At 31.0% G+C, this 23,135-nt stretch overlaps 1 protein-coding gene across 1 annotated transcript in view; it reads right to left on the reverse strand.

The window, feature by feature from the left end:
* LOC148950226 (uncharacterized) overlaps positions 1-23,135 on the reverse strand; it is a 92,337-nt gene that overhangs the window by 46,475 nt on the left and 22,727 nt on the right. Inside the window, exon 2 of the mRNA XM_089091517.1 lies at positions 4,754-5,057. Within this exon, the coding sequence (XP_088947643.1) occupies positions 4,754-5,047 (294 nt within the window). The 5' untranslated portion in view covers positions 5,048-5,057. The remainder of the gene's footprint in view (positions 1-4,753; positions 5,058-23,135) is intronic.

The raw sequence follows: 23,135 nt of genomic DNA on the forward strand, positions 1-23,135 counted from the left end.
GGGGGAAAGACCCCCTAAAAGTTTTAGAACCTTAATAAAACCTTAATAAGCCTATAAGAGAACTCTACTGTAGAGGTTTCAAGCACCTATCTATAAAAATGTGGAATTTTGCATTTTTTGCCAGAAGAAAGATCACGGAAGCGTCTTTATTTGTTTTTTTTCCCCAGGGGTGATCGCAAGGACCCAGTGGTCCTAGAATATCGTGGGAGGGCTCATTGGAACGGAAATTAAAAGTTCTAGTGGCCTTTTTAAGTGAACAAAAAATGGAGGGCAACTAGGCCCCCTCCCACGCTCATTTTTTCCCAAAGTCACCCAATAAAAATTTCGAGATAGCCATTTTGTTCAGCATTGTCGAAAATATGAAAACTATGTCTTTTAGGATGACTTAATCCCCCTAAGTCACCGGGGGGAGGACTGAAAGTTATGAACTTTACCCAATGTTAACATATAGCCTAGTATTGGTTATTGGGAAGTATAAAGCATTACAGACGTTTTCAGGGGGATTTTTTCTGGTAGGTGGGCGGGGGGAGGTCGGGGGTTATATGGGAGGATCTTTCCATTAAGGAAGTTTTCATGGGGCAAGAGACATTGCTATGAAGGGGGCGCCGGATGTCCGATCATTATTAAAGAAAAAGATCAGAAATTAAATAAAAAAAAAGTTTTTCAACTAAAAGTAAGGAGCAACATCAAAACTTAAAGCGAACAAAAAATATTACGTATATGATTGGGTTCACCCCCTAATCAATACCTCACTCTTTAAGCCAAAGATCTTTTAGTACTTTCATAAGAGCTATTTATTCTAATTAACGACCTTTGTGATTAAGCGGTCATTTTTAAAGAATTGGAACAAAATTTGAACTTTAGCTTCAAGAGCAAGGTATTAACCAGGGGGCGAACCCCCCAATATACGCATAATATAACCCCCTAATAAATTCTCTGAATATAGAAGTTCGTTACGTAAGTTAATTCGTAAATTACGTATATTTATTACTAATAAAAACGTTCGTAAATCAAATTAAACAACTTTCGAGAAAGCCATTTAACCAAAATACAGTAAAATTAATATACATATTTTGATTTAATTGTTCATGTACGGTGAGCCAAAATCAAGACCTGCATTAATTCAGAAACGTTCAGAAATTAAATAAAAAAACAAGTTTTTTTTAACTAAAAGTAAGGAGCGACATTAAAACTTAAAACGAACAGAAATTATTCCGTATATGAAAGGGGCTGTCCCCTCCTCAACGCCTCGCTCTTTACGCTAAAGTTTCACTTTCTCACAACTCTATTTTTTAAACAACAAAAAAACTTTAGCGTAAAGAGCGAGGCGTTGAGGAAGGGACAGCCCCTTCCATATACAGAATAATTTCTGTTCGTTTTAAGTTTTAACGTCGTTCCTTACTTTCAGTTAAAAAAAACTTGTTTTTTTATTTAATTAACAACTAGAATCAGAGTCTGTTAAAAGATGAAAAAAAAATCGTAACTATTACTTTTAGTGAGGATCACAAGCCTGCTGAATTTATAATAAAAAATTCACAATTCATAGGAAGGATTCAGGTACCCGTTGTATAAAGTCAATTAATTATTTCCAGAGCTAGGAGTTTTAGACGTCAAGCAATTATATAGTTGCGCATATATGTTATAAAATACAATACAGATTGCGGAACTGCCCTTTCGGTGTTCATTGGACTAAACATCTATCAACTCGATTCAACAGGCCTAATTCTTATTTAGCCAAGTGTTTGTTGGCCAATTGTCTCGATTTGTTACAAAAGCAGCTAGAGGTGCAGCCCATTACTTTGTTTCAGTATTAATGTTTTTAATCGTTGTTTTTGAGAAATTAAAAGCAAATGGTGGCATGGGAAAATATAAACCGAATAAGGTTAGACGGGAGTGACTTTTTGTTCAAGGGTTTTTTAGCGCTAGAATTTACGTTATCTGTGTTTTACACATGATTTATACATTGAATATATCTTCAGACCTGAGAGATACTTTTATTTACCTTTTCATTGCGTTGTGTGGCACAAATTTAAAAATTCATCTAACCGGACTTCCAATTTCTAGTGATTTTTAAAACCAAAATTTACCAGACAGTAAAAATAAATATAAGCGATTTTCATCGATAAAAATTGCAAAAGGAGTTAGTAAAGTGAACATAAATTGAATTGACAAAAACACGGGAGCAAAAATTGAAAAAAGGGTGAATTTTTTTGGTAAATACTGAAAAATTGTGAAAAATTAACACCAAAAATTGAGCCATATGAAAACTTCAAGACAAAAATTGAAAACCTGTACCGTAGATTTTTTCTGTGAAATTTCTTAACGTTCTTGGAATATGAAGACCTCGAGTTGCCAAAGTGTAAAAATTAGAACTATTAGTTGTGGAATTACAAAAAAAAAAAAAAAAATACTTGAGATTTTTGAAAACCGAAGGCTTTGAGTTGTGTTGTTAACATTAATTCAAAAAATTGTGAAAATTTGGAAAAAGGTTGAGATTCCTGAAATTGTGAAGACTTTCTGCCGTCGAAATATACGGATTATACACGTTAGAAGCGTAAAAAATTGAATATTTTTAGTATTCTCGAAATAGGAAGAGTTTGAGTTGTCGATGTGTGAAAAATAAAGTAAATGAGCTAAAAAAAAGAGAAAAAAGAAAAAAGGTGATATTTTTGAAAATTCAAATCTTTGACTTGTCAAAATCTGAAAATAAACAATCTTTAAACTTTGAAAATGTGAAGAAGGTTGATTCTGCTAAATTGTGAATGGTTTAATTGCAGAAATTGGAAAAATAAAAGTCTTAAAAGAGTGAAAATATACAAAAATGGCTTAATTCATTAAAATCTAAAATATTATATTGTCAAATTTTGACAAATAAGAGCGTTAACACTGTTAAAATCTAGAATTTGTTGCATTATGAAGAGTTTAAATGGATACATAAGAAAATTAAACATCTTAGAAGACTTAGAAAACATGAAGAAAGTTGAATATTATGAAATATGGAGAATTCAGTGACATAGTTTCAACAAAATCTTAGAGAGGGGCGGGGTTGGGAAAGCTGGAGCTAATTTTCACAAATCGGATGAAAATGACAGTGAAAACATGAAAAATCAGCCATTCAGTACCATAAGGGCATAGACATACTAAAGAAAACTGACCCGTTTCAGAGAATTTGGAATTATGCAGGCTGACCTTAGTTTTGACATGATTTTTATAGAAACTAAGTTTCAGCGGTTGGGGGATGAACTGGGGTCTGTATAGGGAAAAACAATCTTAGAGCTAGAGCTAGAGACTTAGGCTAGAATATGCTGAATTTCAATGAGCTGAGTTGCTGAAATCTGAAAATGAAACATCTTAAAAGACTGAAAACATGAAAAAAGCTTAATTTCTTGAAATATGACGAATCACGTTGTCAAAATGAAAATTAACAGTGGTAGAACTCTAAAAATGTTAATAACTTTTAGATTTGTAGAATTTTGAAGAGTTTAAAGGAAGCAGAAAGTGAAAAAGCTAAGTGTCTTGAAAGAAAGAAGACATGAAAAAAAGATTAATTTCTTGAAACTTGAAGGATTAAGTTGCCAAAGTTAAAAACAGTGACAGTCTTAGAACTCTAAAAATTGAAAAAAAACTTGATCTTGTTGAATTGTGAATTGTTTCATTCCATAACACTGAAAATTAAACAACTTAGAACACTGAAAATGTGAAAACAAGTTTAATTCTTGAAATGTGACGGACTGTGTTGTCAAAACTCAAAAGTTTAACGTCTTAGGACGAACGTCATTATAAAAGCTGAATGTCTTAAATGTCAATGATTTTCTTATCAAAATTCAAAAAATAAGAAATATGACGTTGTTAAAAACTAGAATTGTTTAAATTATGAAGAGTTCAGCAGTAGAGTTTTGAAATTTAAAAGTCTTAGAAGACTGTAGATAGAAAAAAGCTCAGCTTCTTGAAATACTATGGATTGTGTTATCAAAATTCAAAAAAATAACAGTCTGGAGAAAACACAAATATAGGTACTTATCTATATCAAACATCATTTATTTCTCTTTTTAGGGTTGTTCACTTGCCAGTTTTTGGCATTCACCAATATACCTTAGAGCCCTTTACCTCGCGTATGGGACGTGTTTGCTGCAGATAATGCTCATTTACTTGCCATGTAAGTTCGCCACTCGCTGTTCTGATTATTATGAGTTTATCATGATGCTTTAAATAGATATGGGACATGCTTTTAGCGCTCGCCATTACTTTCTAAGAAATTTAGTATTTACGCGTTATAAAAAATTTTCCATTTTGGCTCTTGCTCTCTTAGCCAATCTGTAACTCATAAAACTGTCTGTAAGCAGAGTTGGAATGAAATTATGTTAAAAACACCCTTCGACTGAAGCCTATCACTCCCAATACTTTGACAAGTCAATGGAATAATGACCCCTTCCAATAAAAAAAATAATGGAAACTGAGAGGATCTAGACGTTTTGTTTAAATAATCAATATAAGATAAATTATTTTCAAATAAAGTTTTTCCATTCATAAGCTTCGTGTTGTAGAGAAAATATGTAAATAGTAAGAGCCTTGGCGAGCAATAAGTCGATTAAAATTGGAAATTCGTTCAGTAAGAATTAAATTTACAAGTCAACAGTTTTCCTTTCCAACGATTTTAGGAATGCCTTAATATGTCTTATCTTTATGATCTGTAGCAGTTTCGTCTTTGTTTTGCATGCCATTTTTTTTTACTCACAAAAAATTTCGTACATACCTCAGATGTAACAATCACCTCATTTGGGAGATTTGAAGCCTTTGCAATATACGGTGGGTTAGTTGGAAACCTGAAGTCTTTTATCTGTTCAATTACATCCTTTAATGAAGTAACCAATTCCTTCTCGGTATTTTCATGAGGAACTACGGTTCTATCTTCATCTTTGAAAATAGATATGACTTGTATGTCTACGTCAGAGTCAACCAAGTTCTCCTTAAAATGCCTTTCCCCGTCGAATGGTAGTGTTAAAACAATTTGAGTCAAAAGCTGAACAATGAGTAGATGACAAAGCATGGTGGTCTTCCTGGAAAAAAGCAGAAAAGGTTATATTTTTCCATAGCTAATGACCTGTTTAAAGCATACTCATATTTCTAATTTGCAAATTTTCAATTCTAGAAAGAAGACAATATATGGACTAGAAATAAATTTAAAAATAAGAAACAAACTAAGATCTTACATACCATAAGATATTATAATTTTTTTTCCTTTCTACAATTTTTTAGTTTGGCTGCGTTAACTGAAATGTCTTTTATGTTATATAGATTAAAAAAAAAAAAAAAAAAAAAAAAAAAAAAAACAGAATTGAGGAAACAGACTTGACAGACTTGTAACCAGTTAGACTAAGTTACAAAGGTGCCAAAAAAGGTTAGGGAAATTTCATTTGTTTAAAATGGAGATAGGTTTATAGAATAATTAATTCATCACAACTATTATTTCTTAAAGGTTTAAATCGATAGTTAATCGTTTTCTTGTTTGCTATTAAAAAAGGTACTGTTAATAGTTAACCATCAGAAAACAGCAAATACGTGTGCACCGACATATTAAAATCGCTTCTTTATACAGTAAGAAAAATTAAAGAATGCTGTTTAGTTTGTGCCTCGAAAAGACTAGTTATCAAGGATTCATAGTTTAATAAAAAAATGCTACAATTTGCAAATATCAGAACAGACATGTATTGGCAAATGAAGTTTTATTCTTGAGAAGTTCGGCATACCAGACTTGGCTCTACTGTGACCAGACGGTGACAGATATAATTTTTCATTGATTTCTTAGATGTAATTTTTCAATTGATTAGTTAGTTTGAATAATTAACATTAATAGTTCCTAAATGATCTTTGAATGTTATACTGATAATTGCGTAACTTGTTTACATGGCGAAAGAGAACTTTTTGAACCGGACATCGATATAATTTGTTCATCGTCGATTAAGCCCAGTCATTGTTTGTAATCATAGGCAGCGCAATAGCGCTGCCTAAGTAATGAACGATGTTGGCACAATGTATTATTATTTTTTTTTGTTGTTTCTTTAGACCAGGGTTCTTCATATCGAAGGATTTGCCGCAGAAACTTCGAAAAGGGCTCATTCGATTGGAATTTGGAGTGGCTTGTGCTCTTTTTAATAGTCGAAAGTGATTGGAAGGCAACTAACACCCCTTCTACGCCCACCATTTCCCCATACACATCTAATCAAAGTTTTGAGATAGCCATTTTGTTCAGCGTAGTTGATTTCCAGATAGAAATTACATTTTTGAGGAGGACACTCCCCCACAACCCTCAGGGCAAGGGTTGTAAGTTATGCCCTGGGGACATATAAGGTTTTTATAGAAAGCGTTGTCGTAGAAATTTCAAAAAGGGTTTATTCAATTGGAAATTATAATGGCTAGTGCCCTTTTTAATTGTCGAAAGTAATTGGAGGGCAATTAACCCCCCCTCTCACTCCCACCATTTCCCCAAACACAGACAATCGAAATTTTGAGATAGCCATTTTTTTAAACGTTGTTAAAAGTTCTAGAAATTTGGTCTTTGAGGATGACAACCCCCCCTCCAGAGCCCTCAGAACAAGGGTTGTAAGTTATGCCCTGAGGGCATATGAAGTTTTTATAGAAGGAGTTGTCGTAGAAACTTCAAAAACGGCTCATTCGACTGAAAATTGAAAAGACTAGAGCCCTTTTTAATGGTCGAAGGTGATTGAAGAACACCTAACCCCCCTCTCACGCCCACCATTTCCCCAAAAACATTCAATCAAAGTTTTGAGATTTTGTTTAACGTAGTTGAAAGTTCTGGAAATGATGCATTTGAGGGTGACAAACCCCTGAGAGCCCCCAGGGCACAGGTTGTAAGTTATGCCCTGGGGTCATATAAGGTTCATATAGATAGCGTTGTCGTAGAAACTTCAAAAGGGGCTCATTCAATTGGAAATTGAGAGGGCTGGTGCCCTTTTTAATAGTCCAAAGTGATTAGAGGGTAACTAACCCCCTTCTCACACTCACCATTTCCCCAAACAAATCGAATCAAAATTTTCTGATAGCCATTTTGTTCAACATAGTTGAAAGGTCTGGAAATTATGTCTTTGAGGATCACAACCCTCACCCATAGCCCTCAGGACAAGTGTCGCAAGTTATGCCTTTGGGGCATATAAGGTTTTTGTAGAAAGTTTTGTCGTAGAAGCTTCAAAAAGGGCTCATTTGATTGGAAATTGAGAGGACTAGTGCCTTTTTTATTAGTCGAAAGTTATCAGAGGGTAAATGTCTCCCTCGACGCCTATCATTTCCTCAAACACTTCCAATCAAAAATTCGATATATTCATTTTGTTAAGCCTATCAGAAAGGTCTAGAAATTATGTATTTGAGCATAAGGAATCCCCCCAGCCAGCAGGGCAAGGGTTGTAAGTTTTGCCCTGGGGACATATAGTTTTTTTTTATAGAAAGTGTGGTCATATAAACTTCAAAGGGGGCTTATTGAATTGGTAATCAGACACTCTAGTGCCCTTTTAAAGAGTCAAAGTGATCAGAGGGACAGCTGCCCCCCCCCACACCACCGATACACGCGTCATATTGTCCCGAAATGCGTCTAATAGAAATTTTGGGAACATCCATTCTATTCAAAATAGTCTAAATATCGTATAACAAGGCTTTTGGTTTTGAAACACACCCCAGAGACTAGGGGCAAGGGTTTTAAGTTATACCCAGGGGGTATTTAAGATATTTATGGAAGGGATGGTTGTTTAACTTCAGAAGAGGCTCACTCTTTCTCCCTGAAAAAGACTATATCAATATAAAACGAACAGAAATTAATCAATAAAACTTTTTGCACAAAGTAAGCTTTTCAAAAAAAAAGTAAAGAACTCCATTAAACCAAGAATGAACAAAAATAGAGTCAAATAATCTACCAAGCATATGACTACCACAAATCAGTATTAAAAAATAAATGAAACCAAAAACAAACAGAAATTAAAATAAGACAAACTCAAAACGAGCAGAAATTAATCTGAGTAGGGTTCTAAACTCTATGATTTCTAAGAGCCAGAATATAATTTGTAATTTAATGAAAAAAATTCTTTTCAATGTTTTCATTTTTATAACTTTAAGAAATCAAAAACTAATTAAGACTTTAAGGAATAAATATTGGCATATTTATATTAAACTGACAATGCACATTTTTTTCAGTAACTTCATTTGAATTTTTTTCAGTAGAGCATAAATTATATTGTATGTAGTTGTATGATTGGTAGATTATTTGATTCTGTTTTTGTTCATTTTTGGTTTAATGGAGTTCTTTACTTTTTTTTTTAAAACTTATTTTTTACAAAAGTTGTTTTGATTAACTATGGTAAAGTTGGCTTGGTTACATAGTCTAGTTTGAACTTGGTTACATCGTCGATAGATTCGCTCGAGTTTCAATAAGCTTGATGTACCTAGCATAGTGTAAATTAAATATGATTTTTCAAATCGGCTATGTGTAAAATAATACAGCCATTTATTCATTAGCAGAATAAGTAAAATTATGAATTTAATTTTTAATAAAATACAGATCTCCGCTTGCACTTGTGCAGCTTTTTGTTAGAAACGGTGCCAAGTTAAAAATAAGAACCAAAATATTGAAATAATAGGAAAATGGTAATATAATCATGACATTCCGAATTAGAGGGATACCTCAAAGCCAAATTTAGCTCATGGGTATATTTACTATTTACTTAACTTAATATCTTTGACGCCTCCATATCAATATTTGTCCAGGTATATTCACCTTTCTTTTCTTTTTTCTCATGTAAAGAAAAACACTATTCTGTTAAATGTAGTCTCAGAAAAAAACAGTTGAAAATCATGACAGAATTAAAACATAGCCAATTTTTGTAGATTCCTCATTTTAAAGTTTTCTTATATATTTATTTGCACCTTGCCTGATACGAGAGAGGTTTAACTCAGTGGCGAGCCAATGGCAATTGAATAAGCCTACGGACTGTAAAGTTGTATTTATTATCAAGTACATACCATAAATCGATGCAGTTAGTAGTGATGCCTCAACAAATTTATAGTCATCCTATCCCTTCGAATCCCAGTCCCGACACTTTTTTTAAACTTCTTCAAGATGCAGGTGCATGTTGCGTAATAGGGAGGGTTTTCAGAAAAATTTCTTTAAAAATTTCTTAGAATGTCTTGAAACGTCTTGAAAAATGTCTTGAAGAAAAATGTCTTAAAATTCGTCTTGAAAATCAAGCTATTTAAACAACTTAACATAATTCAAAATTTAAATTCAAGCATTTTATTAACCTCTAAAATTGGAGTGTATAAAGGGAAATAAAAATGAACAAACTGACCACATAATATAAAACAACAAACAAATATAAATACAGGCCAATATACACAAACCTAAATTGTACTAATAAATCTTAATTACATTTCATTGATAACATCGTAAATTTGAACATAAACAAGCATCAAATCTAAAAAAAATGGAATTATTGGAAATTACAAAAATAATACCAACCAGCTAAAGAAAAACAGATATTCTCGTTTCAATAATTTAAAAAAATCCAGATTTCGGCTATGGGACACCGGTGACCATAACAAATTAAATTTTTCTTGCTTCTTATTCGTTATCACAATCGGATAGTTCACACTATATTGTTTTTATCACTGATGACGGAGAATGAAATTTTGAAAGTTGACATAAAAATTTTCTAAAATAAAAAAAGTTGTATATGAACGATTAGAAAAACTAAAATATGGTAACCATGCTATATATAGAAGAGCTTGAGGTTGAGCTACAGAATTAAAACATGAGTTAATGACTTTCTAATCAAAAACCCTGGAGAGAAATTACCCTACCAAAACTTGATGCAAGAGAGGATGAATTTTATTATATTTGCTTGACAGAGCGATAGCAAAGGACCATAATAAATATCTAAAGAAAGGAAAGAGCAGAGAACTGTCACATTATATGTTGGACGTTTTTAAAGCGTTTAAATAATATTACAAAAAGTCTTTGGCAGGCTAAGTTTGAATTTCGAATGATACGGTAGTACATCAAAATAACTCAAATGTTAAGCGCAAAACAATTGTGAGACATTTTTCCTCGTGCGGCTCTTATCATTAAAAGTAACAAAACTTCCTTTTTAAGTAACTAAAAAGTTAAACTAGCACAGCATGTGAATTTAGGTACCAAAGTGGACATTTGTCTTAGATTTAAGCCAAAATGGATCCTGATTCAGAACAATAGCTCTTATTTACATTCAGCAGAACAATAATAGTTTATTGGTTAAACATCCTTTTGAGAATTCTAAAATAATTGATCCCAAAGCCGATCAAAATGATATCAGATTTAAATGAAAAGAATCCCATTAAAATTGACATCATTGCATACATCTCTTCTTTCTTACATTGATTAAAAAAAAAACTTTTTCACAAAATAAGTTTCTCAAAGAAAAGTAAAGAACTCCATTAAACCAAAAAGGAGGAAAAATAAAATCAAATAATTTACCAAGCGTGAAACTACCACAAATCAGCATCAGTAAATAAATGAAACCCAAAACGAACAGAAATTACAATAAATAACCGAGTCAAACTCAAAACCAGCAGAAATTAACATGAGTAGGGCTCAAAAACCCTATGGCTTTCCAAGGCCAGAACATATTTTGCACTTTACTAAAAAAAATATAAATGTTTTTACTTTTATAACTTTAATAAATCAAATAATATTAACATTTTGATTACTAAATATCATGTATATTAAACTGACAATGCAGATTCACTTGTATTTTTTTCAGTAAAGTGCAAATTGTGTTCTGTCCTTGGGAATGCATAAGGGTTTTCAGCCCTACTCATGTTAATTTCTGCTGGTTTTGAGTTTGACTCGGTTATTTATTGTAATTTTTCTTCGTTTTGGGTTTCATTTACGAGCAGAAATTAACATGAGTAGGGCTCAAAACCCCTATGCCTTCTCAAGGCCTTAACATAATTTGCACTTTACTGAAAAAATATAAATGTTTTTACTTTCATAACTTTAATAAATCAAATAATATTAACATTTTGATTACTAAATATCGGTATATGTATATTAAACTGACAATTCACATTCATTTATATTTTTTCAGTAAAGGGCAAATTTTGTTCTGGCCTTGGGAAGGCATATGGGTTTTGAGCCCTACTCCTCTTAATTTCTGCTCAATTTGAGTTTGACTCGGTTTTTTATTGTAATTTCTGTTCATTTTGGGTTTCATTTATTTATCGATGCTGATTTGTGGTAGTTTCACGCTTGGTAGATTATTTGATTTTATTTTTGCTCATTTTTGGTTTAATGGAGCTCTTTACTTTACTTTAAAAACCATATTTTGTGGAAAAAGTTTTTTTTAATCAACCATCATTAGAAATCATCATACAAATCACAACAAATCATTTATAGGGATTGGATTTTTATTGACGAATTAAATAAAAAAACAAGTTTTTTTTAAATTGAAAGTAAGGAGCGACATTAAAACTTAAAAATGAACATAAATTATTCCGTTTGTGAAAGGGGCTGTCCCCTCCTCAACGCTTTTATTTCAGTTAAAAAACTTGTTTTATTTTTTTAATTTCTGAACGTTTCCGAATCGACGCAGGTTTTGTTTTTGGCTCACCGTACATGAATAATTAAAACAAAATTTGCATATTAATTTACTTTTTCTGGATAAATGGCTCTCTCAAAATATTGATCAGACGATTTTGACAAAAAAGGCTTGGGAGAGGGGGCCTAGTTTCCCTCCAATTTTTTTGTTACTTAAAAGGGGCACGAACATTTATTAGCAATAGATATACGTAACTTACGAATTAACTTATGTAACGAACTTCTACATTCGTATATTTTTATTACGTATATGAGGGGGTTCACCCCTTGGTAAATACCTCGCTCTTTACGCTAAAGTTTGAATTTTGTTCCAATTCTTTAAGAATGAGCCCTGTATCACAAAGGGTTTAATTTGAATATATACCTCTTATGAAAGTACTAAAAAATTTAGCGTAAAGAGCGAGGTATTGACGAGGGGGCAAACCCCTTTATATACGTAATAATTTCTGCTCATTTATAGTTTTAATGCTGCTCCTTACTTTCCGTTGAAAAACTTGTTTTTTTTATGTAATTTCTGATCGTTAGTAGAAAGGGGGGGTGACAGTCCGAACCCTACACCATATATGGGCATAGACTCCCTAGAGAGAACACCTGTGCTGTCAGTTCGTGACCCCACACCATATATGAGCATGTTTTTATGGTTTTTCTCACTTGAAAAACAGGATTTTTCTCACTTTGATGGATGTTTCTTGGATGTCAACAACACTTGCTGGATGTAGACATAAGTTCAACAACAATTGCTGGATGTAGACGTAAGTTCAACAACAATTGCTGGATGTAGACATAAGTTCAACAACAACTTGGATGCAGACATAAGTTCAACAACAACTTGGATGGTTTATTAATGTCTTTGGTGTTCGTCCAGGAGAATTGTTTCCGGGAGAAGTTTATTAATGTCTGATAGATGATGTCAAGGTTGATTAATTTGTTGGTGTCCATCCAGGAGAATGGACTCTGGGTAAATGTTTTGATGTTAGAGATGAAGAGATTAACGCGGGAAAGGGTTTCCTAGGAATTTCAAATGTGACAGTGCAGGGATGTCAAAACAAATGGAACACGCTGAAATTACGTTTAGGAATTATTTGGGCAAAACCGTTTTGAGACATTTTAGAAGATGATTTAAGCGAAACTGATTGAGGCATTTTAGAAGCTGATTTTAGAAGATGATTTAGAAAAGGATTTGAGGGTGAAACTCTGTGGTCATTATAATACACAAGTTCCATTTGAACAGTCTTGTGAGGTCTTCTATCCCAGCCCCAAAGGGCTCCGATCCTCCTACCCCAACCCCGAAGGAATCCCCCGGCCCCAAAGGTCCCCCGGGCTCCCAAAGGACCAATCGCCCCCCCCCCCCCCAAAGGGACCCCCGGACCCCCAAAGGCCCCCAAAGACCCCTCTCACCATTTTTTAATACTTTTTTGTGCACTTGAGACACAGAAGGGCCCCAACAACTTTACTTTAAAGCTTTTTGGATACCTCAACACCAAGCAATACTTTTCAAAAGACATTTCACAACAAGTTCTTTTCTTAATGTCCCTTCTATACCCATTTTACAACTTGAAGCATCCATCCTTTTCACTCACAACTTTACTTTACAGCTTTTTGGATATCTCAACACCAAGCAATACATTTCAAAAGGCATTTCAGAGCAAGTTCTTTTCTTAATGTCCCTCCTAAACCCATTTTACAAGTTGAAGCATCCATCCTTTTCACCCACAACTTTACTTCACAGCTATTTGGATACATCAACACCAAGCAATACTTTCAAAAGGCATTTCAGAGCAAGTTCTTTTCTTAATGTCCCTCCTAAACCCATTTTACATGTTGAAGAATCCATCCTTTTCACCCAAAACTTTACTTTACAGCTTTTTGGATATCTCAACACCAAGCAATACTTTTCAAAGGCATTTCAGAGCAAGTTCCTTTCTGAATGTCCCTCCTAAACCCATTTTACAAGTTGAAGTACCCATCCTTTTCACCCACAACTTCACTGTGTAACTTACACAAGTTTTTTTGTGTGTGTAAGTTTTTGTGTGTGTGTAAGTTGTTGTGTGTGTGTAAGTTTTTGTGTGTGTGTGTAAGTTTTGTGTGTGTGTGTAAGTTTTTTGTTGTTTTTGTAAGTTTTTTTGTGTGTGTGTGTGAGTGTAAGTTTTTTTTTGTGTGTAAGTTTTTTTGTGTGTGTTAGTTTTTTTGTGTGTGTCAGTTTTTTTGTGTGTGTGTTAGTTTTTGTGTGTTTGTTAGTTTTTGTGTGTTTGTAAGTTTTTTGATGTGTGTAAGTTTTTGTGTGTGTGTTTTTTTGTTTGTGTGTGTATGTTCTTGTGTGTGTCCAAGTTTTTGTGTGTGTGTAAGTTTTTGTGTGTTTGTGTGTAAGTTTGTGTGTCAGTGTAAGTTTTTGTGTGGTTGTAAGTTTTTTTGTGTGTAAGTTTTTTTGTGTGTGTATGTTTTTTTGTGTGTTTGTGTAAGTTTTTTTTGTGTGTGTAAGTTTTTTTGTGTGTGTAAGTTTTTGTGTGTGTACTTTTTTTTGTGTGTGTAATTTTTTTTTTGTTTGTGTTAGTTTTTGTTTGTGTGTAAGTTTTTGTGTTTGTGTTAGTTTTTTGTGTGTGTGTAAGTTTTTGTGTTTGTGTAAGTTTTTGTGTGAGTGTTAGTTTTTTTGTGCGTGTGTAAGTTTTTGTGTGTGTGTGTAAGTTTTTTTTGTGTGTGTAAGTTTTTATATGTTTGTAAGTTTTTGTGTGTGTGAATTTTTGTTTTTTTTTTTAATTTTTTTTTTTATTTTAAGTTTTTGTCTGTTCGTTGAAGTTTTTTTGTGTGTGTAAGTTTTTTTTTTTGTGTAATTTTTTTTGTGTGTGTAATATTTTTTTCGTGTGTGTAAGTTTTTTTTTGTCTCTGTAAGTTTTTTTGTGTGTGTAAGTTGTTGTGTGTGTGTAAGTTTTTGTGTGTTTTTGTAAGTTTTTGTGTGTATATTTAAGTTTTTGTGTGTGTGTGTAAGTTTTTATGTATGTGTTAGTTTTTGTGTGTGTGTATGTTTTTATGTGATCAAATGATTTTTTTTGTTTTTAATATTTTGTTTTTTTTTCATTTTTTGTGTGTGTGTGTGTAAGTTAATGTGTGTGTGTAAGTTTTTTTGTGTGTTTAAGTTTTTGTGTGTGTGTGTGTGAAAGTTTTTTGTGTGTGTGTAAGTTTTTGTGTGTGTGTAAGTTTTTGTGTGTGTAAGTTTTTGTTTGTGTGTTAGTTTTTGTGTGTGTGTGTAATTTTATTTGTGTGTGTAATTTTTTTTTTTGTTTTTTATTTTTTGATTTGTTGTAATTTGTTTTTTTTGTGTAAGTTTTTTTTGTGCGTGTATGTTTTTGAGTGTGTGTAAGTTTTTGTGGGTGTGTAAGTTTTTGTGTGTGTTAGTTTTTTTGTGTTTGTGTAAGTTTTTGTGTGTGTGTAAGTTTTTTTGTGGGTGTAAGTTTTTTTGTGTGTGGGTAAGTTTTTGTGTGTGTGTAAGTTTTTGTTTGTGTGTAAATTTTTGTGTGTGTTTAAGTTTTTGTGTGTGTGTTAGTTTTTGTATGTGTTTTATTTTGTTTTTGTGTGTAAGTTGTTGTGTCTGTGTAAGTTTGTGTGGGTGTGTGTAAGTTTTGTGTGTGTGTGTAATTTTTTTTTTGTTTGTGTACGTTTTTGTGTTTGTGTAAGTTTTTGGTTGTGTGTAAGTTTTTATGTGTGTAATTTTTTTTTGTGTTTTATTTTTTTTGTGTGTGTATGTTTCTTTGTGTTTGTGTAATTTTTTTTGTGTGTGTTAGTTTTTTTTTGTGTGTGCAATTTTTTTTTTTTTTGCTTTGTTTTTGTGTTTGTGTGTAAGTTTTTGTGTGTGTTTAAGTTTTTGTGTGTGTGTAATTTTTTTTGTGTATTTTAGTTTTTGTGTGTGTGTGTAAGTTTTTATGTGTGTAATTTTTTGTTTTTGTGTTAGTTTATGTTTTTGTTTAATTTTTTTTTTTTTTGTTTGTTTTTGTGTGTGTTTTTTTTTTTTTTTTGTTTGTTTGTTTTTTTGTGTGTGTTAGTTTTTGTGTGTGTGTGTAATTTTTTGTGTTTTTTTAATTTATATATTGTGTTTGTTTTATTTTTTGTTTGTTAGTATTTGTTTGTGTGTGTTTAATTTTGAGTTTTTGTGTATTTGTTTTTTTGTGTGTAAGTTTTTGTGTATGTGTGTTAGTTTGTTTGTGTGTGTGTAAGTTTTTGTTTGTGCGTGAGTTTGTGTGTGTGTGTAAGTTTTTGTGTGTGTGTGTAATTTTTTTTGTGTGTGTGTTTTATTTTTTGTGTGTGTCTAAGTTTTTGTGTGTGTGTAAGTTTTTGTGTGTGTAATTTTTTTTTTGTGTGTGTAAGTTTTTGTGTGTGTTTAAGTTTTTGTGTGTGTGTAAATTTGTGTGTGTGTATGTTTTTGTGTGTGTGTAAGTTTTTGTGTGTGTGTAAGTTTTTTGTGTGTAAGTAAGTTTTTGTATGTGTGTAAGTTTTTTTATGTGTGTAAGTTTGTGTGTGTTTGTAAGTTTTTGTTTGTGTGTAATTTTGTGTTTGTGTATAATTTTTTGTGTGTGTTTTAGTTTTTGTGTGTGTGTGTAAGTTTTGTGTGTGTGTGTGTAAGTTTTTGTGTGTGTGTGTACGTTTTTGTGTGTCTGTAAGTTTTGTGGGTGTGTGTCAGTTTTTGTGTGTGTGTATAAGTTTAGGTGTGTGTGAAAGTTTTTGTGTGTGTGTAAGTTTTTTGTGTGTGTGTAATTTTGTGTGTGTGTGTAAGGTTTTGTGTGTGTGTAAGTTTTTTTTTTTTTGTTTAATTTTTTTTTAGTGTGTCATTTTTTGTGATTGTGTTAGTTTGTGTGTGTGTGTATGTGTTTTTGTGTTTGTGTAAGTTTTTTTTTTGTGTTTAATTTTTTTTTTTGTGTGTAAGTTTTTGAGTGTGTGTTAGTTTTTGTGTTTGTGTAAGTTTTTATGTGTTTGTAAGTTTTTGTGTGTGTGTTAGTTTTTTGTGTGTTTGTGTAAGTTTTTTCTTGTGTGTTATTTTTTTTTTGTGTTCAAGTTTTTTTTGTTTTTGTAAGTTTCTTATGTTTTTGAAGTTTTTGTTGTTGTTTTAGTTGTTTTTGTGCGTTTTTTTTTGTTTGTGGTTTTTAGTTTTTTTTGTGTGTGTAAGTTTTTGAGTGTGTGTATTTTTGTGTTCGTGAGTAATTTTTTTCGTGTGCGTTTAATTTTGTTTTCTTTTGTTATTTTGTGTTTGTGTGTAATTTTTTATGTTTATGTTAGTTTTTTTGTGTGTGTTATTTTTTTTTGTGTGTGTGTATGTTTTTGTTTGTGTGTAAGCTTTTGTGTGCGTGTAAGTTTTGGTGTGTGTGTAAGTTTTTGTGTGTCTAATTTTTTTTGTGTGTGTGTAAGTTTTTATGTGTGTGTATGTTTTTTTGTTTGTGTGTTATTTTTTGTGTGTTTGTGTTATTTTTTTTTTTTGTGTGTTTTTTTTTGTGTGCTTGTTATTTTTTTTTTGTGTTTAAGTTTTTTGTGTGTGTTTTATTTTTTTTTTGTGTGTTATTTTGTGCGTGTGCCTTATTTTTTTTGTGTGTGTGTAAGTTTTTTTTGTGTGTTTAAATTTTTATGTGTTTATAAGTTTTTGTGTGTGTGTAATTTTTTTTGTGTTTGTAAGATTTTTGTGTGTGTGTAAGTTTTTTTTGTGTTTGTGGCAGTTTTTGTGTGTGTGTAAGTTTTTGTGTTTGTTTTTGTTTTTGTTTGTGTGTAAGTTTTTGTGTGTGTGTGAGTGTTAGTTTTTTTTTGTGTGTGTTTTTTTTTTTGTGTGTGTTAGTTTTTGTGTGTGTAAGTTTTTGTGTGTGTGTAAGTTTTTGTGTTTGTGTTAGTTTTTGTGTGTGTGTTAGTTTTTTTGTGTTTGTTAGTTTTTGTTTGTGTGTAAGTTTTTTTGTGTGTGTTTGTGTTTTTTTGTGTGTTAGTTTTTGTGTGTGTGTGTGTAAGTTTTTTTGTGTGTGTTAGTTTTTGTGTGTGTGTTTGTTTTTGTGTGTGTAAGTTTTTTTTTGTGTGTGTAAGTTTTTGTTTTTTTTTAAGTTTTTGTGTTTTTGATTTTCTGTGTGGGTGTTATTTTTTTTTTGTTTTTTTAAGTTTTTGTGTGTGTGTACTTTTTTTTTTGTGTTTTTGTTTTGATTTTTGTGTAAGTTTTTGTGTGTGTGTAAGTTTTTTTTTGTTTTTGTATTTTTTTTTTATTTTGTTTTTTTTTTTTTGTGTTTTTGTTTTTGTTTGTTTGTGTCAGTTTTTTTTTGAGTGTAAGTTTTTGTGTGTGTGTAAATTTGGGTGTGTGTGTAAGTTTTTGTGTGTGTGTAAGTTTTTGTGTGTGTGTAAGTTGTTGTGTGTGTGTAAGTTTTTGTGTGTGTGTGTAAGTTTTGTGTGTGTGTGTGTAACTTTTTGTGCGTGTGTGTGTAAGTTTTTGTCTGTGTGTGTAAGTTTTTGTTTGTGTGTAAGTTTTTTTTTTGTTTATGTTTTTGTGTGTGTGCAAGTTTTTGAGTGTGTGTAAGTTTTTGTGTGTGTGTAAGTTTTTTTGTGTGTGTGTAAGTTTTTGTGTGTGTGTAAGTTTTTGTGTGTGTGTGTTAGTTTTTGTGTGTTTGTAAGTTTTTGTTTGTGTGTAAGTTTTTGTGTGTGTGTTAGTTTTTGTGTGTGTGTGTGTTAGTTTATTTCTGTGTGTAAGTTTTTTTGTGTGTGTTTAAGTTTTTGTGTGTGTTTAAGTTTTTGTGTGTGTGTGTATTTTTTTTTGTGTGTGTTAGTTTTTTTGTGTGTGTAATTTTTTGGCTGTGTGTAAGTTTTTGTGTGTGTGTAAGTTTTTGTGTGTGTGTCAGTTTTTGTGTGTGTGCAAGTTTTTGTGTGTGTGTAAGTTTTTGTGTGTGTGTGTGTAAGTTTTTGTGTGTGTGTAAGTTTTTGTGTGTTTTTAAGTTTTTGTGTGTGTAAGTTTTTTTGTGTGTGTTAGTTTTTTTGTGTGTTTGTATTTTTTTTTTGTGTTTGTTAGTTTTTGTTTGTGTGTAAGTTTGTTTTTGTGTAAGTTTTTTTTTGTGTGTTAGTTTTTTTGTTTGTGTGTAAGTTTTTTTGTGTGTGTAAGTTTTTGTATGTGTTTTAATTTTTGTGTGTGTTTAAGTCTTTGTGTGTGTGTAAGTTTTTGTGTGTGTGTAAGTTTTTTTGTGTGTGTGTAAGTTATTGTGTGTGTGTAAGTTTTTTTTATGTGTGTGTAAGTTTTTGTGTGTGTGTAAGTTTTTGTGTGTGTGTAAGTGTTTGTGTGTGTGTTTAAGTTTTTGTGTGTGTGTAAGTTTTTTTTGTGTGTGTGTTAGTTTTTGTGTGTGTGTAAGTTTTTGTGTGTGTGTAAGTTTTTGTGTGTGTGTACGATTTTGTGATCTGGTAAGTTTTTGTGCGAGCTAAATTTTATGTGAGTTTGTAAGTTTTTTTGTGTGTGTGTAATTTCGTGTTGGCGGTAAAGTATGTGTTTTTGTTTAAGTTTTTGTGTGGGTGTGTAAGTTTTTTTTTTTTGTTTTTTTGTGTAATTTTTTTTGCTTGTGTTTTAGTTTTTTTGTGTGCGTAAGTTTTTTTGTGTGTGTGTTATTTTTTATGTGTGAGTGTTAGTTTTTTTGTTTGTGTTTTAGGTTTTGGGTGTGTGTAAGTTTTTTTGTTTTTGTAATTTTTTATTTGTATTTTAGTTTTTGTGTGTGTGTAAGTTTTTTTTGTGTGTGTGTAGGTTTTTGTTTGTTTGTAAGTTTTTGTGTGTGTGTAAGTTTTTGTGTGTGTGTAAGTTTTTGTGTGTGTAAGTTTTTTTGTGTGTGTGTTAGTTTTTGTGTGTGTGTAATTTTGTTTGTGTGTGTGTAATATTTTGTTTGTTTTTGTAAGTTTTTTTTTGTTTTGTTATTTTTGTTTGTTTGTGTTATTTTTTTTTTTTTTTTAAGTTTTTTTTTGTTGTTTATATTTTCTGTGTGTGTTTTTGTTTTTGTGTGTGAGTAATTTTTTTTGTGTTTGTGTAATTTTTTTTTGTGTTTTTTAGTTTTTTATTTTGTGTAAGTTTTTGTTTGTGAGTAAGTTTTTGTGTGTGTGTAAGTATTTTGTGTGTGTGTAATTTTTTTTTGTGTTTGTGTAAGTTTTTGGGTGTGTGTAATTTTTTGTGTGTGTTTAAGTTTTTGTGTGTGTGTAAGTTTTTTTTTGTGTGTGTGTAAGTTTTTGTTGTGCTTTTGTTATTTTTTTTGTGTTTGTAATTTTTTATGTGTTTGTAAGTTTGTGTGTGTGTGTGTTCTTTTTAGTGTGTGTCTGTATGGTTTTGTTTTTGTTTAAGTTTTTGTGTGTGTGTGTATGTTTTTGTTTGTGTGTAAGTTTTTGTGTGTGTGTAAGTTTTTGTGTGTGTGTGTAACTTTTTATGAGTGTGTTTGTTTCTGTGTGTGTGTAAGTTTTTTTGTTTTTAAGTTTTTTTTTGTTTTTTTAACTTTTTTTGTGCGTGTTAGTATTTTTTAATGCGCAAGTTTTTGTGTGTGTAAGTTTTTTTGTGTGTTTGTAAGTTTTTGTGTGTGTGTAAGTTTTTGTGTGTGTGTATTTTTTTATGTTTTTGTTATTTTTTGTTTTTGTTTAAGTTTTTTTGTGTGTGTGTTAGTTTTTGTGTGTGTGTAAGTTTTTGTGTGTGTGTAAGTTTTTTTGTGTGTGTGTAAGTTTTTGTGTGTGTGTAAGTTTTTGTGTGTGTGTAATTTTGGGTGTGTGTGTAAGTTTTTGTGTGTGTGTAAGTTTTTGTGTGTGTGTAAGTTGTTATGTGTCTTTGAGTTTTTGTGTGTGTTTGTTAGTTTTGTGTGTGTGTGTGTGTAATCTTTTTTGAGTGTGTTTAAGTTATAGTCTGTGTGTGAGATTTTGTGTGTGTGTAAGTTTTTATGTGTGTGTAAGTTTTCTGTTTGTTTAAGTTTTTGTGTGTGTGTAAGTTTTTGTGTGTGTGTGTGTGTAAGTTTTTATGTGTGTAAGTTTTTGTGTGTGTGTAAGCTTTTGTGTGTAAGTTTTTGTGTGTGTCTAAGTTTTTTTGTGTGTGTAAGTTTTTTTGTGTGTGTGTGTGTGTAAGTTTGTGTGTCAGTGTAATTTTTTGTGTGTGTGTTAGTTTTTGTGTGTGTGTGTGTTATTTTTTTTGTGTGTGTCATTTTTTTGTGGGTGTGTATTTTTTTTTTTTGTATTTTAGTTTTTGTGTGTTTGTATTTTTTTTTTTTTGTTTTTTGTTTTTTTTTTTTGTTTTTTGTTTTTGTTGTGGGGTTTATTTTTTTTTTGTTTTTAAGTTTTTTTGTTGTTTGTATGTTTTTTTGTGTTTTTAAGTTTGTTTGTGTTTTTAAGTTTTTGTGTGTGTGTGTATGTTTTTTTTTTGTGTGTAAGTTTTTTTGTGTTTGTAATTTTTTTTTTGTTTTTAACTTTTTTTTTTTGTTTAAGTTTTTTGTGTGTGTGTAAGTTTTTTGTGTGTGTGTAAGTTTTTGTGCGTGTGTGTAAGTTTTTGTGTGTGTTTTAGTTTTTGTGTTTTTGCAATTTTTTGTGTGTTTGTGTGTGTAAGTTTTTTTTGTGTGTGTGTAATTTTGTGTATGTGTTTGCAAGTTTTTGTGTGTGTGTAAGTTTTGTTGTGTGTGTTAGTTTTTGTGTGTGTGTAAGTTTTAGTGTGTGTGTAAGTTTTGTGTGTTTTTTTGTTTTTTTTTGTTTTTAAGTTTGTGTTTGTGTGTTAGTTTTTTTGTGTGTGTAAGTTTTTGTGTGTGTGTAAGTTTTTTTGTGTGTGTGTGTAATTTTTTGTGTGTGTGTAATTTTTTTTGTGTATTTTATTTTTTATGTGTGTTATTTTTTTTTTTTGTGTGTAATTTTGTGTGTGTTTTTTATTTTTTTTGTGTGTTTAAGTGTGTTTGTGTGTTTTATTTTTTTTGTGCGTGTGTAGTTTTTTGTGTGTGTGTAAGTTTTTGTGTGTGTGTAAGTTTTTATGTGTTTAAGTTTTTGTGTGTGTGTATGTTTTTTTTTGTGTTTGGTTTTTTGTGTGTGTGTGTAATTTTTTTTGTGCTTGTAAGTTTTTTTGTTTCTGTGTAATTTTTTGTATGCGTGTTAGTTTTTGTGTGTGTGTTAATTTGTGTGTGTGTGTAAGTTTGTGTGTGTGTGTAAGTTTGTGTGTGTGTGTAATTTTTTGTTTGTGTGTCAGTTTTTTTGTGTGTGTGTCATTTTTTTGTTTTTGTGTGTTTGTTTGTTTTTTTGTGTGTGTTTGTTTTTGTGTGTGTGTTATTTTTTTTGTGTGTTTGAGTTTTTGTGTGTGTGTAAGTTTTTATGTGTGTGTAAGTTTTTGTGTGTGTGTGTGTAAGTTTTTATGTGTGTAAGTTTTTGTGTGTGTGTAAGTTTTTGTGTATGTGTAAGTTTTTGTGTGTGTGTAAGTTGTTTTGTGTGTGTAAGTTTGTGTGTCAGTGTAAGTTTTTGTGTGTGTGTAAGTTTATGTGTTTGTGTAAGTTTTTTTGTGTGTGTCAAAGTTTTTTCTTTTGTTTTAGTTTTTGTGTGTGTGTAAGTTTTTGTGTGTGTGTAAGTTTTTGTGTGTGTGTAAGTTTATGTGTGTAAGTTGTTGTGTGTGTGTGTGTAATTTTTTATGTGTGTAATATTTTGTGTGTGTGTAAGTTTTTGTGTATGTGTAAGTTTTTGTGTGTATGTAAGTTGTTTTGTGTGTGTAAGTTTGTGTGTCAGTGTAAGTTTTTGTGTGTGTTTAAGTTTTTGTGTGTGTAAGTTTTTTTGTGTATTTAAGTTTTTGTGTGTGTGTGTTTAATTTTTTCGTGTGTGTGTTAGTTTTTTTGTGTGTGTAATTTTTTTTTGTTTATAAGTTTTTTTGGGTGTGTTAGTTTTTTTGTGTGTGTGTATTTGTGTGTGTGTTATTAAGTTTTTGTGTGTGTTTTATTATGAGTTGTTGTAAGTTTTTTTTGGTTTTTAAGTTTTTTTGTGTGTGTGTAATTTGTTGTTCGTGTGTAAGTTTTTTTTGTGTGTGTAAGTTTTGAGTGTGTGTAAGGTTTTTTTTGTGTTTAAGTTTTTTTGTGTGTGTTTAAGTTTTTTTGCGTGTCTAAGTTTTTTTTTGTTTGTGTAAGTTTTTGTGTGTGTGTATGTTTCTGTGTGTGTGTAAGTTTTTGTGTGTGTGTGTAAGTTTCTTTTTGTGTGTATGTGTTTGTGTGTGTTTAAGTTTTTGTGTGTGTGTAATTTTTTTTGTGTGTTTGTTAGTTTTTGTGTGTGTGTGTAAGTTTTTGTGTGTGTGTAAGTTTTTGTGTGTGTGTGTAAGTTTTTTTTGTGTGTTTAAGTTTTTGTGTGTGTTTAATTTTTTTTGTGTTTGTAATTTTTTTTGTTTTTGTTATTTTTTTGTGTTTTTTTAAGTTTTTTTTGTGTTTGTTTTATTTTTTTTTTGTGTTTAAGTTTTTTTTTGTTTGTAAGTTTTTTTTTGTGTGTTTAATTTTTTTTGTTTGTTTAATTTTTTTTTTTTTTGTCAGTTTTTTTGTGTGTG

The sequence above is a fragment of the Artemia sp. Qi Xiang Cuo genome, chromosome 7, assembly GCF_049724085.1.
Source record: "Artemia sp. Qi Xiang Cuo chromosome 7, ASM4972408v1, whole genome shotgun sequence".
NCBI lineage: Eukaryota > Metazoa > Arthropoda > Branchiopoda > Anostraca > Artemiidae > Artemia > Artemia sp. Qi Xiang Cuo.